Raw genomic sequence first — 16,927 nt, forward strand, 5'->3', positions numbered from 1 at the left:
CACTTGTACTGATATTAATTTTGTACAAAATTAAATTTCACAGGGTCATAAACTGAAGAATGAAAAAGTTTATCTTAAAGTTCAAAATGTGAAACATAGGTTGAGTTTTAAGAGATATTTCTCTTAAATACACTGAAAAATCTAAGGTGCTATTGAACAAGGACAATCTCTTTTGAAATATCAAGCTCCCTATAGTTCACATAATGTTGATATATTTTTCTAATAAAGAAATTGGGCATTAAAAGGAGAATAAAGTACATACTAAATTTTGTTTTTTCCAGTTAAAAAATATTTTTAACCCTAAGGAAAAAAATGAGCACAATAACATAACAGTAAACTAGAATAGAAAGCTAGCTACACCATCTGAAAATGAGTATGTTTTTGAAAATAAATATCCTTACTAAGTTTATTTTAAAGTTATTTGAGGTTTTACAATTTGGTGCTTTGAGTTTTATAAATGAAATAATACAGTTGGCACATATTACAATGTTCACTAAAACTAAACACTGAAGTATAAAATACTCTTCAATGCAAAGTACAGCTAGTTTCTAGATTTACTGAAATTAAATTACCACTTAAGAAATGTTGGATATACTTTGAAATTAACATTGAAAATGTCAAATATCTCTCCTGACAACTTTAACTAAAGTGATTTATTTTAAAACAATAAGAGGTACAAATTGAGACTAGCATAAAGAGATAAGCCTAGCGTCTTATTGTCCTCTGCTGCCAGGAAAGTATGTTCTTTTAATACTGTACTTAGCTGTAAAATACGTTTTTTTCCTTGGTAAAAAAAATACTTGCCTGGATTATTTAATTGGCTAGTTCTAGGCTTTAAAGAAAAAAACAATTATGTCTGAAATATAGAGTTACATGGCAGAAGAAAAAATGAGGAAAAATCACTTGCATCTCCCTTAAGTTAGTCACAATACTTTGAGGTTTTCATTCTCTCCAGTACTGAAATTTATTTTTCTACATGTCTTGGTAGCAAACAATGTTATTTAGACTCTAACCTGGCATGCTACAACCTCTGGCCCGCCCTTGAGCCCCTCCAATGCAAAGGTCTCCAGGTGCAGTCTGGGTAGCTGCAGGGTGAAGTCATTCCTACTTGCCGCAGTCCGTGACAGCGAGATCTGATCTCTGACCTAAAGGGAAAAAAATAGCATCAATGGTAATTCCCCTTCAGACACATTAACTGGGATGAACTGGGTCCCCTTGAGCCCACTGAGTGGACTTGCATTGATCGCTGGACCTGAAATCCATGAATAAATTTAGGACTAATTGATTTTTCGTTGCAAATAAATCTCTAATTCAGAGTGCTGGGGGAGAATGTTAAGAAGAAAAAGCATTCTCCTGCTTGAAATGAGGGAGGGAAGAAGAGTCACTGGAGCTCTTCTGATCAAGAGGTTTTGAATTATTTTTTTCACTGTTCCACCCTCAAAAGAAACAGGGAAGAAGGAAAAAAAACCCCACAAAATCAAAAATAAACAATAAGGAATCTCCTACTTATTCTCACTTTCTTAATAACATATTTAATTTAACTAGTATTAACTGATATATACTGAACAAGATACTTATTAGGTACTAGTCTTTAAAAGAAAACTTCAATATACACTCTAGAATAAAAACAAATATGCTCAACACACAAGAAGACTTAAAAATACACCAGGCAAGAGGTTTGTTTGCTCTTTTTACCCTTACTAAACTTGAGTCTTAAATGACTAAATACATATAAACCAACTTGGCCACACAACTTTTAAATAAGATAATGGACAAAATCAGTATTATTTGTACTATATTTTAAATATTCGGCAAGGTAACAATATACACATAGCACAGATACAGGAGAAATACCAATTCTCTTGCAATGCAGTTGATATTACACTGCCACCTTCTGGACAAATGAAAAATACTCCCTGTATAATATAAATAGACATAAGAAACTGCTCAGAAACAGTTATTTTCATTTTTGATATCCAAACTTAGTAAAAGCCTTAAAAATTTCAGAGCTTAGTTTCCTTTTAAGATCACTAAGCTCCAATCTTTAATCATACAGTTTAATGATAGGAATTTTCATATTTTCTAACTTTCCTTGTGCCTGAATAGGTTTTAAAAATTTATCTCTTTGACACCATATATTTGATAAATAGTATACAATTAGCTTAAAGCCACAAGAAAAAATGACTTTTTATGAGGTAGCAAAGGTTAAGAATGAGGAAAACTATAAAAGTAACACTAATTGCTCAAGTAAATGTATTTATATCTTTAGTTTTATTTGAGCAACTTCACATGTAACTTGGCAATCATATATGATAGAAAACCAATCCTTCATTTTTCTGTTCTTCTCAGGCAGCTTGTAAAACTTTGAATTATTTCCTACTTTATGAATGAACTATCGTACTATACAAGGTTTCCTTAAATCAGCAAACATATACAAACATACGATGACATCTTTCATTGTTCATGCTAGTTGAGGCTATAAAAACCCTTACATTCTCAAGCTGAGCTGAAGAATTTCTGTCAATAACTGAATGTCAAAGGGTGTGCTGTAAAACATACGCTACAATACAATTTTTATAATAGTGCGAGTACGATATGCACATTGGAGTCTCAATTCAGAATGTATATTTATCTGCAACAAACATTCTCCAGAGTCTTTAGTCAGGAGAAGAATGCTTTTAACTTACTTAATATACCAAAATAAATCATATTTTACAAATATATTTGCTTTATGTTTTCTATTTTATATGTGTGGACACTTTCTCTTGCCTTTTTTTTTTGTCACCAGTGTGCACTCAGATAAAAGAAAACATTAATGTGGATTAAGGTCCTGAGAATTTATCAACATCAAACCACTAGTGTTTTGCCTTCTACCCTTCTGAACAACAGTCAATAGATCTAAATATTTTACTGCACCCTGGCCAATTCATTGTTTGATGTTTAAAAACTCACCCAGAATCAAAGAAAATTTATTAAATTTGAGCCCCCAAATGAGATACTATTAGCTTTGAAAGTCAAGTTTAACTGCGATATTGATGATTCTCTTTTTTCTGTGACAAAATTCACTAGGGAAATCCTGGATGTCAAAGTACAAAAGCAGATTGCTAATACAGGCAGAGGCGGGGAGGGGGAGCCATGAGCAATGTAGGTACAATCCACAACACACTCCAAGCAATGGAGGTCCTTTAACCCGATTAATATCAGGCACCATACTTCATCTGTGAAGCCTGACATACAGGAACAGTAAGCCACATTTTATATTCTCTCAATAAACTTTCTGAACAACATTAAGCTGGGGCATCTGGCATTTAAAACTGTGATTTATTGTCAAATTAACATTTTCACTACAACATTATTTAATTTGCCAAATTAAATAATTCTTTGTATTAGATAGGGGAAAAAACTCAAAATGCAGTTGTTTTGCTAAACCAAACAACGGACATCATAATTACAGCATTATTTGAATAATCTACATGTGTTAACACTATCATTTAATTATAAATTATCTGTTGGATGTTGACAGTGCCATAGTGAGACAGTGTGCCCCATGATATATAATAGACACAATATCACAAATATTTCTACTGAAATTTAAGTTTTTTTACACCTTTAAATTAAATCAAAACTTTGAAAATAGGCATCTAAAATGTTCTCCACATGTTTCTAGAAAAAGGTGGGGATTTTTTTTAAGTCTTGAAAAAGGATTGACTAGGAATTGTTTTATTTTAATGGATAAAAGGAGTGAAAGCATCATGTTTGAAGAACACAAAACAGTGACACTAGGAAAAATAAAACTTAACAAAGCAGCAAAGAGCAGGAAGGAAAGATGACAAGGACCAGGAAGAAATAAAGGGTGAAAAGGGGGAGGCTGTTCAGGAAGAATGCAAAAGTCAAGTCTGAATTTCAGGGTGTGGACAAGGAGAAACAGGGAAACGATTCAACACAGAACAGTAAGTAAAAAGACTCTCATTTTATTGCATTAAATTTGTTCATGAGGAAAATAGAACAGGCAGGCTGAGAACAAAGTAATTAAGATCAGAAGAGGTAAGTGGGATTTCTTTAAGAAATACTGCCCACTGGATACAAAATGGTCCCTTTCAAAAATGAGAATTTAAAGTAAATTTCTTACTGTCAAAAATATTTTTGAAGTAACAATTAAATCGTCTTTTTCCCTAAAGGGAAAACTAGTTTCACCTTCTAAAATAAAGATTTTAGTGTGAATTAGGATTAGAACAACCATCATCAACTGTCTTTGGATTAAATTATAATTTCAAATTTTGAATTAATCTTAAATTTCAAAAGTCAGCCTTTAATTCTGCTACAGTACATCATTATTCATCCTATAATTAAGATTTTATACCCTTTTTAGTCTGATTTATTTATAAATGTGAGCAATAAATATATTAAAATGGCTAAAAGTTCACTTTTAACCTATAATGAAATTTTTTACAGAGTTCCACAATATAAATTTCAACTGTCAAATTGTATACATTTTATAACATTCTATAAAAAGTGTACAATTTCACAATATTCTGACAATCAAAAAAAACCCTATATTACTTCATTTAAAAATTTTGATTTTTAGAGAGTTTACTTTCTTCCTCCCTTATCACACTTTCAGAAAGCAAATATTTTAAGATATGCCATAAGAAACAAGAAAAACAGGTGTACAGAGAAAAATAAATGAAACTTTCTAAGAAGTCAAAACATCATTGTGAAATATTTATTTTATTGTAACAATCTAGTTCCAGATTGAAATGATTCATAAGATCTACACTATACTGCTCCTATTTCTGATTAGCCTTTACTCACAAGCCACCAATCTGTTTCCTAATTTTCTGTACTCCTACCAAAATACCACAAAAGTTATTTCTGCTAGATACATCAACTATGAAATTAAACTAGCTATTTTTAGAAAAACTGCTCAACTCTCAAAATGTGAACCTGTATGTTTTATCATGCACAACTATAAAAGCCCTCTGGACCCAATGTTCTAATTAATAAAAAATATTCATGAAATATGGTACTAGCTGTGTTTTTACCAGTAGGATACCAAGGAAGAAGCAGTGAGGGCTGTAGATACAAACTCAGATACATGTGAGAACACATGTAAGATGCACACAATGCCTGAATCCTGAATGCCTGGGAAAAGCAACTGATATTAGGACTTTACATCATACTCCTGATCTGCCTAAAATTTTACTTGCTCAAATCTATTATGGCCTCCAATGCTTCAAAAATCATTCTTACCAGAGATTCCCATCAAATACAGATTTCAACAATGCTTCTTGTAAATTCCACTCTTATCATTCTGTGTTCAGGTTTTACTATACTTCCACTCCCTACACTTCCTCCTCTGTACTTTCTTCCACTTCTGCTGATTCCTTATTGCTTTCTCTTCTCTCTTTATTCTATTTTTCATCCTATATACTAGGGCAGCCTAGCACTATTTTTCAACCTATACATTAGAGAGCAGAGTGTCTTTGGCACACAATATAGCCCAGGGACCAAATCCAGACCACCGCCTGTTATTGTAAATAAAGTTTTATTGGCACACAGCCACACCCATTCATTTGGCTATTGTCTTTGGCTGCTTTCCTGTGACGAGGACAGAGTTGAACAGTTGAGACAGAGACCATATGGTTCACAAACACAGGTCACAGCACAGACATTTTCTGGGTCCTTCTTTCAAGTGTTTCAGGAAATAAGTATACTATCTCCTAAAGTATTTTCAAGTTTTACATATTCTGGTACACAACTTGACTGGGTTTAACTTTCCTGGCGCCATGACTGATCACCCATTCTAACACCTAAACAGAAAATTTGATCAAACAAAGCATATTGGAAAGCATTTGTCAATATACAGAGAAAGGAATTGGAAAGGGTTAACCATATACTCTGTAGTAACACTGGCAGCAAGGAAAACTCTATGCATACAGAAATTCTTGGTAAGCATGTGATCGAATAAGAATGTCATTCCAAACTCACAAATTCTACAAGGCAGTAGGAAAGAAAGGATAATAAACAAGATATTTAGACAGTTCCAGGACCCTGGTACATGCCTAGTGATAAGTCAGGGTTTAAAGCACGTCAGTGCAATGGAAATGACATTCACAAACTGGACAGCTATATCCAAACAGATATCTCCCTCTTTTATCTTTTCTTTAATTAATTAATGAAATGGATAGAGTACAGTACTATTCTTATTAGTAACAATGCCATTAGTACTTCCTAAAGCACTTTATACTTTTCAAAGTACTATCCACACTATCTCAATTCATTCTGCCATCCGCCTTGTGAAACAGCTACTGCCAGCCCTAATATGAGGACACTGTTGTCCAGTATTCTCAGCAACAAATAATAATGCCTCTTTATATCTATAATGAACAGTTAGTAGATAGGAAACTGCTCAAGACTTTGGTACTTCTTCCATTTCCCTGCCTGAAAAACAACACTATTATGTATTTTCCCTTTTCTTTGTCCCTTGTCTGGCAACCTTAGCAAAAATGTGTAAGTTTCATAAAAGAAGTTTTGTGATAAGCAGTGGAGACTATTATTTAAATACCCTTATTTTCCTCAGTAGTTTCACTGAACCTGTGGGCATTTTCGTTCACTCATGTTTTCTCTCCCCGCACACACACACACACAAATTATCTTACTGTGAGACAGGTATCTGTGCAGCAGTCATCCTAATACAATAATCATAATCTCACATGGGAGATCCCCGAACTATGAGGTCCCAAGATACATGCAACAGGCCCTGCTGTGCTCCACACCTACGGGAGGGAGCCTTGGCACTCGCAGCAGAAGCAGGCGCTTCACTGGCGCTGCAGCAAGCACAGACACTCGTCACTTGAAAAGAAGGAAGTGAGAAACTAGCCTTGTCTTGCTGGCAGGTTATTTAACTTAACCTACAACTCTGGAGCAGAGCCAGAACTCTCCAATAACTGCAGCTGCTGTCACCAGCAAATGGGCAAAATCCACCACCACCACAACCACCCCACACATTATAGTCACATCCCAATTATGGAACTAAAACACTGATCTCTTGAATCAAATTACCAAGCTGGCTACATCCCAATTAAGAATCTGAAAAACTGAACCCTCAAATCAAATTATCAAGCTGGAATATAAGGTGATTTAATCACGGGCATCTTATAAAGGAACTAGACAGCATGATAAATCTGTGGTGTTGATGATATACCATAGAATGCACCTCACAAATAGATTACTGCGACCTTGGGCTATTAAAACAAACACAGAACCCATACTTGAGAATAGAGAAATGCACTTATGAATTATTATAGCTCTCCATACAGAGGTATTTTCTTTCCTAGGGTAAGTTATTTCAAAGGATAAAGACAGAGGCACATTGCAATTAGGCATTTGGGTGTTTAAGCTAAAAACTGTAAAGCACACGTATACGACATTCTCTAGTGTCTTATCTTTAGTTTGTCAAGGTTTTTAAATCCCTCTTGAGCTAGAGTACCATTTCTAGCTTGGCTAGGTCAGAATGACACCGAACAATATGAATGATGACACACAAGACAGCTATATGGACAAAGGTGTCATCAGCAAGCCAGCTGTGCTAACGACTGCATATCCAGCACAGCTGATCTTCATAACCAAGATCAAGAAAGTAAGAGTGGAAAGGAGCTCAAAGATCATAAGTAACATTTAGAGAGTCATTCATGAGTCACTTAAAACTGGGTTGTCAGAGGCAGAAGATCACATTTCAGCTTTAAAATAACTGTCAGTTTCATAAATTAAGAAATATTCTATGGTATTTGTACTCTTTAATAAATGCACTGAAAACTAAAAATCAAAGTTAACTATGTATTCTGGTTATTCTGGTTAACCATTTTTAAGATAAGATTATAAAATCACATTTAAAGATTTGGCTGTTCAGAGTCTTCACCTGTCAGATTCTGTTTGATTCTATTTTATCCCAGAATTCACTCGAACAATAGAAGTAATCATCTTTCTATTTCATAGGAGTCAAAGTAGCTATTGCCTATAAAATTCGTTGTTACCATCTCTCTCTTTCCTAGAGACATTCTTATAATTGAATCTAGGCTTTCTCCTCTAGATTTGATGAGGTAAAGTAAACACGCTTGATATTTTTAGCATCAAATCAAATAAATAAAGATAATACCAGCAAGACTTTCACTGGAATCCAGAGATGGCTTTAGTTCTGTTTAAAGACTGGGTGATGGTAAAAGTTCGACTCATTCAACAGACATTCATTAAGTACCAACTGGGTACCAGGCACTGTGATAGATGCTGAGGATATAAAAATTAAGGAGACAGAATTCCATCCCTCAAGGACTTCAAACTCTAGTGGCATAATTAATCTTTCAAAATGCATTTCCTAGCCTCCCATTTATCTACAATGTCTTGTTTCTCCTGTCAATTGCTATACTGCCTTCTTTCTTTGCCAGAGTCTTATGTTAATAAATCTCAAACCTTTATCTTTAGCCCTGACTTTTCCCCTGAGGCCCTGCTGATCACTCCACATTACCTTAAACTCGGTATTTCCAAAACAAAACTCATCGTTGTCTCCCTTCTTCTCCCTACCAAAAAGGAAAAAAAGCGAAAAAGCTTGCTCCTTTTTTTTTATTCCCAACATCAAATAATCACACTGCCCATCCTGGGAATCCCCCTCCCCTGCCTTTCTCACTCCATGTGCCATTTTACTAAATAAGCTTCATAGCCTTTTTGATACCACCTATCATCACTCTTTGGTTCAAACCTTCACCAGGACTCATCTAGCCTACATACTCGTAGTTCTTAAAACCACCTTAATTTCTTACTATTTCCAGTCTGCAGGTCTGCCCTCTGGAGTCCCAATTCAGTAAGGAAATCTCACCACATCACTCCTTAGCTTAAACCCTAGTTTAGTTCCATTGCCTCCATTATAAATATCCGAGGGTCTTAAAATGGCAAAAAAAGAGAGAGAGAGAGAGAGAAAGGAAGGAAGGAAGGAAGGAAGGAAGGAAGGAAGGAAGGAAGGAAGAAAAAACAATAGGAAAAAGAAAAAGGAAAAAGTCCTTCCATGACCTGGCCTCCCCCTGCCTCATTCAGCCTCATCTCTTGCACTCTCCTTGCATTTAATGCTGAACTGAGGGTATCTGGCTGTTCATGCTTCCATGCACTTGCACACATTAGTCTCTCTGCTGGAATCCCTTTTCCATCTTTCCTCATACTTCAAAGCCCTATCTAGGCATTCATTTTCTTCTAAGAAATTTCCAGCCAACCCTTGGGTTTTCTAAGTATGCCTCATAGATGAATAACTCTATTTAAATGGATGTGGAACTGCATCTTATGGATGCATATTTACCATAGTATACTGGAATTATTGTGTCTCTACCTTGAAGAAAAGGACAATGAGCTATATACGTATTTGCTGTTATTGTGTGTGTGCTTGTTTGTTTCCCCAAAGGATGGTATGATTTCCGGCCCATAATATACACTCAAAAAGCATTTGTAGGACTCAATCATTTATAGTAAATACTGTGTTTATGATGCATTTGAGGTTTTAAATAACTTCATAACAAATCCAAAAGAGTGTCAGCTTTTTGAAAACTCCTGCGACTTCCTAGTCATTGGTATACTGTCATTTCAGCCTTATACATTTACAGGATTTATAGATGCAAGGTATTCTGGAGTTTTTTGAGGTTTCTAGATTGAAACTTTTTATTTTATCTTTTAGCCATTTTATAGAAAAGGCATCTGGCACTTTTCATAAATGTTCAGAGGTAACTTTAAAGTTCATAGAACATTATGATCATACATAGAAAACACTTTAGTTAATCCTTCCAAACTTGTAAGACTCAAGCAATCTCTAAAAGCCTCAAGAATCTAACCATTCTGCTAATTCAAAAATAATTTTAAAATGACTACAAAAATGTTCACATTCTTCTCCATATTCCAACTTTACCTAAATCTACTTATTTTCACCCCCAGGTATAGTAAACCAAGACATCTCTCTATTAGCATCCAATAAATACTTACTTAATTTTCTCATACCTAACTCAAAATAATCCAGACATTATCCTATCCATCCAGTTGTTACTCTGAAAATTATTTTAGTATAATTATTGTACTTTCTCTTTTCTCTTCACAATAGAAATACTTCAGCAAGTTTGGAGATGCTCTTAGTTTTTTAAAACTTTCAATTCCTGACAGGATATATTATCTGTAGTATTAGAAGCCTGCTGGTAAAATTATTAGGAAAATAAAAGTATCAGATTTTAGACAGTGATGTTAGCAAAAAGGCCAAGTAAGGAACTCCAAAAGCCAGTCCCTCCACAAAAGCAGTGAATAAATGGCAGAATTTGTCAGCATCAACTTTTTCAGGATTCTGAAACTAATTGAAAGTTTACAGCAACCAGGCAAAATCTTAATCTAGAAAAAGCACCTGAATCACAGTATTTAAGGAAATCTCTGTTGAAACACTAGCAGACCACTAAGTTAACAAAACAAAGATTTCAGTGGCCACACATGACCAAGAATATAGACTTTACAAAATTAGTTCACAAAGTCACTAAGCAAACAAAAACCACTAGAGTAAGTAGCAACAGCAAACACTAGGGTTGGGGAAGAATCTGATTTCTAGAGTTGTCACAATGTAATGTTCAAAATACCCACTTTTCAACATAGAATTATGAAGTATGCAAAGACATAGAAGGTATGGCCTACACATAAGAGAAACAGACATTAGTAAGAAATGTACCAAACAAAGCCTAGTAATAATCGGATTTATTACACAATAACCTTAAATCAGTTATTTCAAATGTGCTTAAAAAGTTAAAAGAAACCATGAGAGCAACATCTTCCAAAATAAGAAATATAAATAGATTAAAAACACAAAAAGAAACCAAACAGAACTTTTGGAGTTGACATATTCAAAGTGCTGGAAAAAAAAACAAAACTGTCAACCAAGAATTTGGTATCTAACAAAAATATTCTTCCAAAATGAAGGAGAAATTAAGCCATTCCAAGATAAACAAAAAGGGGAGAGTGCACTTTACCACTAGTCCTGCTCTAGAATAAACGCTAAAGAAAGTCCTTCAGTCTGAAATGAAAGGACACTAGACAGTAGTTCAAACCCACAAGAAGAAATCAAGAGTACCAGTAAGGAAACTGCATACATAAATATAAAAGTCAGTATTGATGTATTTTTGATTTGTAATTCCTCTTTTTTGCTATATGATTTAAAAGACAACTACATAAAACAATAATTATGAACTATTTTGATGGGCACACGATGTACAAAGACATAACTTCTGACAAAAACATAAAAGGGGATGATGCTATATAGAAGCAACATTTTTACATATGATTGAAACCAAATTGGTATTAATTCAAAATAGATGGCTATAAATTAACATGTTAATTGTAATCCCCAAGGCAATCACTAAGAAAATAACTAAAAATATACAGCATTATGTATCTTTGCATTATACCATATACAAAAATTTATTCAATGTGGACCAAATACTTAAATATAAGAGTTAACACTATAAAAGTCTTTGAAGAAAACATAAGGGAAAATCTTCATTATACTGGATTTGGCAATACATTCTTAGATATGAGACAAAATATATGAGCAACAAAAGAAAAAACTGGACTTCATCAAAGTCAAAAACTTTTGTTCATCAAAGGACACCATCAAGAAAGTGAAAAGGCAACCCACAGAATGGGATAAGGGGATATAGGAGTGACTGCATAATGGTTACTGGATTTCTTTTTGGGGTGATGAAAATATTCTGGAGTTAGTTTTGATGGTTGCACAACACTGTAAATGTATTGAAAGCCACTGGATTGCACATATTAAAATGGTTTAAATGGTGATTTTTTAAAAAATGTTCAACACTTATGGTTTTTCCAAAACACAAAAAAGTAGTTGAGAATTCAACTAAGTAGAGAAGTGCGTGTATTTAAAAAATGCACTTCATGAAAAGTTGTAATGATTTTGTTTTTCTTTTTGTCTTATTTTTCCTAATTCCAATAACCTGAAATTAGCCCAGAAAAGTTTCTTTTAAAAAAAGTTAACTTCTGGCCTACATTTAAAAACAGCCATTTTATTTTACTTGAATTAAAATTTAATTGAATTAAAATAAAATAAAATAAAACTTCCATTTCTTTGAAAAAAAGTAAATAAATTACTTAAAGTAATTAAAATTTAAATTTTAAAATAAAATAAATTAAATTAAAATAAAACTTCTGTTTCTTTGAAAAAAATATATCTTTTAAAGAAAAATGACTGGCCTTCTTTATTAAATACTAGTATCAGTCCCAAATGAGATTTTTAAAATAATATATAGTTAACTGCTATGTATAATACAGTTTTAGGATTTAAAAAGTTGAATGTAATGTGTCAAGTTTAAAAAATTAACAAATATCAAAAAAGTAATAGCTTTTCCTCAAAGCAAACATTTAAGTTCTTTAAAATACAAGAAAATAATGTCTACATGAAAGTAAATTCTTTTTATTTGATTATTGTGTCAGAAGGTAGCACTAAAATTCAACTCAGCAGGTTAAAAATTAGTTTTATTCTAGAATAACTGGTGCATACCCTGAAAACACACAAAATATGAACAGCTATAATTTGACTACACAGAATAAACTATGCTAAAAGAATTTGAATATAACCACAATCATTTTTACTGTACCATGAAAGAGTCTGGACCCTCCTTCTGCACTACTCATAGTTTCTCCGAGATAGTAAAACACCACTGGATAGTCCACTGTGGCTGGAAAATAAGCCTGAAAACTCTGGCACGAAGACAGGTGGGCTTTACCTCCCGAGAGCTTCCGAGGGACTCTCTGGGCCTCTTCCTTATCACCCATTTTTCTCACCCAAACTTCTTAGAAAAGAGAATTAGCCCAATAATCAATTATCCCTTCCTAAATTTGCACATCAAGCTTCAAAAGTAATTGGCAATTTAATAATCACTATACATATAGAAATTTCTAAAGACATACATCAAAATAGTTAACTATTACATCTGAAGGGGAAAAAAAATCCCATAAAGCAAAAGTAAATCTACAGTGGTTATAGGCCAATTCTACAGACATCTTTCTTTCCATATGACACAAAAATCAAAAGAACTGCAAGTGACTAACTGTATGATTATAACTATCCTGTGGCCATCAGTCTTGATTATATTTAAAATATATATTTTGCTATTCCTCATAATGAAAGGGTAAGGCACAACATTTATATTTCATATTGATGATGGTTTTCGTCTGATGTCAAAGTCTACTCTCAAGACAGCAGACATCCAACATTATTTTCCTCTAGCTGGGAAGATGACAAACAATTAGATTTCAAAGGTAACATTAACTGGTATAAAAAGGTATGTCATATACATGACATCATTGATTTTTCCTATACAAAGTCTCACCATACACCAAAAAAATCTAATCAAAGATGTCTCTTTTCCTACAAATCCAAATTTCAGATTTCTAGCATATATGGATTTTATGTGATTGTACCTAAACCACACTGACTGGCTAAACTTTTTTAAATGGGAAGAAGGATAAATCATAGTTTCAAAGAACATTACTTAAATATAGCACTCAGAGTATTAGATTTTTTTTCAGAATGCTTTTGGTGATATGAAATACTGCTAGTTACCTTTAGTATCAAAGAATACAGAGGCTTAGTGTTTCTAAAATGTTAAAACATATTAAATATTAGTTTGCTAATGTTATTTAATATCTCCTTAACAGGATTCGTTTTTAGGATATTTTAAGTGATTTACAAACTATATTACATAAAAAAATGATTCACAAAATTATTCTAAATATGATTCACTTGTAAATTAATATATCTTAAAAATATGAGGTATTTATATTTCTAACAAATTGTCTATCAAACAATAACAGAAACACATAAATAGTATTTCTCTACTTTTAAATAATGAAGTAAGGTGACATCTTTGAACCTGGAGTGATAACAAAATACATAGCCAGTATTAAATCAATATTTAATGCACTAAAATTTTTAGTTATATCATAATATCCTTATTATGCTACTCATCACTACAAATTAAAAGTCAATTTATCATACAGAAGTAATCAAACTGAAAACAATAGACTATTATTAAATATATTCCATTTCTACTTTAGGAATGCATTCTTACAAGAAGGTAAAATTACAACTTGAAAAACATTACTGCCTAGTTAAGGTATATGAGTACTGTCAAATACAATACATTATGTCTCTATATATGTACATAGGATAGTACGTCTAAGAGTGGTGAGAGGTTAGACAATGTGGTCAAACATTTTATCATTATGAGACACGTAAGAATCTTAATGACCTTTGGGCCAGTCAGCAAAGACCACAAATAACTCAAGTGCAATTATACCAGTTTGGGGAAACCACTATTTTCATAGTTTTATCAAGGACAGAAAGTGAATTCTGATAAAAACTATGCAAAATAGCATTGTACAATACAAATTTTCAGTCATTTGAAAGGATCTTTTTCTTAATTTACTTCTTAAAAGCTACAAAATGAATTAAAGTACTTCATGGTTAATAAAATTAATGACTAGGAGAACACTGTTATAATACTAGTTGAACAATACTAAAGAAAAATTAAAATTATAGTACCTTATGAAGCATATTTTCTATTGTTCTCATATGATTAGCAACACATTCTTTGTCTCTAGAAACAAAATAGAGATAAGGTATTAGTAAAACCCAAGCCTTATTACAACTGTTACACATTTTAGTATGTCACTATTATTGAAAAGTAAGAGTTGCTTCATTGTACTTCTTCTAAAAGTGTAAAACCTAACTGGTATATTTCTACATTTAACTATTATCTTCAGTTATATTGCCTGCCATAAATCAGAGGGAGAAAAATATCTTAAGGATACCTTCAAAGTTAAAAAAGAGTGAAAAGAAAGAAAATAAAATCATGATTACCTTATTGATTTAAAATGTACTGAAAAGGCTAAGCTTGTATTCTTTTGGTTTCCAACAGAGGACTTTAGAAATCTTAGTAGTGGAGATATAAATAGCCACACTATGCAAAATAATATTTTCCTTTCTACACAGGCTTTTTGTGCAATAATAATTACACAAAAACCCTCTATGGCCTTGACTAGAAATATGCAAAGTTCCTATTTTCTTCTATAGCTTTGTGTATTGAATTTAGCCTTTATAATAAAATTAAAAGTTTGGATGAAAATGCTGAAGACTAAAATTTAATGGTGAATTAAAAATTGAAAACTGTAAATAATGTTTTAGCTCTCCAAATTTCAAATTAGCTTTCTTCAGTGTTATAAAAAGCATGTGCCCATGGTCACATATCACAGACATGACAAATTTCTGAATTAGCAGCAATGTTCTGAAGACACTATATGAATCTAGAGGTTTTATAATCCTGTTTTCATTAATCTTGGAATTTTCAGTGCTCTGAGACATACTAGAAATTACCCAGGCTAAGATTCTCATTTGACAGAAGGAAACTGAGACTGAATTAATGACAGCAAAAAGTTGATTTAGTCAAAGTTGTATTTTTAAAAAATGACAATTACATATACCTAATATGGTGGCACAATGTTATACAGCTTTACAATTTTCCAAAAATGTACTTGGGGTTTTCAAACACGCCAATATTGTGGCGTTGTGTAAACTAAGTGTTTTAATTATATGTGAGCAATTTTCCAAGCCCACTGACAAAGCTGTGGATATTCTAGGATTGCAGATTGCCCGTTCTGTGATTTAGTTTATAGACTGTATTCATATTTTATATTTATGCTTAATAAGAGAGTTTGTTTCCAAAAATTTTATATGTACATATATTTACAAATATAGGGATCTAGAATCCAAATTAGGAAAACACTGAGTTTATTAAAATTAGATGTTTCTTTAATCCATAAATAGATTTTCTTTAAGCCATGCTGTTGTACAAAGGACTGGCTTAAAGTACTCCATGAAATTTGATGTGGGGAACAAATGAAAATACCCAAGAGAACTGTTCAATTTGAACTTCAGAGTGTATGTCAACTTGATTACCTGGTAAAAGGAAAAACACTCTCATCACATTTACATAGTCGCCCACTCTGAAAACTGCATATTTTTTTTCCTATTTAACATATTTGAATATAAAGCTATAAAATTAAACGAATTTTCCATAATCAATATGTTTTTATTGCACTTGAAAAGATGCTACAACACACATGTTGATTATATACTAACATTGCTTTATGGAAATAATCACTTGCAATAATTTTAGTCTATTATAATATATGCAGAACAAAAATTGGGAGGCAGTAGGGCAGAAAGAAATGAGAAATACGTGATAGAAGAAACTATTCACAACTTTATAATAAAGAGTCTTATATCTCATATTACTGAAAATATTGTTTTAAACATGTAATACTACAATCGAGACTAAAATACACACAAAATTATATAGAAACTTATTCTTTTCTGAGGTTTCTCAATAAAATATACATTTAGTATGTTGAGTTAAGAGTTTTCCTTTTTGAGGATATATCCGAGAATTTCAAAGAGAGACAGCTGTACTTTTGTTTTCTAACACTGTATTATCCAGGGCTAAAACCCAGAGCATGAAAGTAAGAATTGATCTTTTGTCTGTTTTAAGTGATCTCCCCAAGGTCCAAATGCTCACTTGGCTGCCATGCGGAGGGCACTCTCTGCATCATGGATGTTCTCCTCTAGTCGACGCTTGTCCTGCTCCAGCTGGGTAAGATGTCTATTGAGCTGACGCAGAGATTGATCTTTTCTTCTCAGCTCCATCTTTGCCTCGGAGAGACTCTGCAAGCAGACAGAAAACAGAGTTACTTGTCAGCCCTGATAATTAACTTCAATTTATGCCATAGGCTATTAAACAAAGAAGGATACAGACTGACTGAGAAGTAGACTTGGGTCATTACACAT

General features: G+C 32.8%; 1 protein-coding gene across 8 annotated transcripts in view; it reads right to left on the minus strand.

Annotated features, from left to right (window-relative positions):
* The window catches only part of CCDC171 (coiled-coil domain containing 171), a 273,454-nt gene that overhangs the window by 69,184 nt on the left and 187,343 nt on the right, over positions 1 to 16,927 (minus strand). For all 8 annotated transcript variants that reach the window (XR_012071926.1, XM_072959382.1, XM_072959385.1 and 5 more), the window contains 3 exons: positions 16,659 to 16,804; positions 14,627 to 14,681; positions 1,014 to 1,145 (listed from right to left, as the gene is read on the minus strand). Coding sequence is in view for 7 of the 8 variants with exons in the window: in XM_072959382.1 (XP_072815483.1) it covers positions 1,014 to 1,145; positions 14,627 to 14,681; positions 16,659 to 16,804 (333 nt within the window). In the remaining variant the exon portion in view is untranslated. The remainder of the gene's footprint in view (positions 1 to 1,013; positions 1,146 to 14,626; positions 14,682 to 16,658; positions 16,805 to 16,927) is intronic.

The sequence above is a fragment of the Vicugna pacos genome, chromosome 4, assembly GCF_048564905.1.
Source record: "Vicugna pacos chromosome 4, VicPac4, whole genome shotgun sequence".
NCBI classification, from domain to species: domain Eukaryota; kingdom Metazoa; phylum Chordata; class Mammalia; order Artiodactyla; family Camelidae; genus Vicugna; species Vicugna pacos.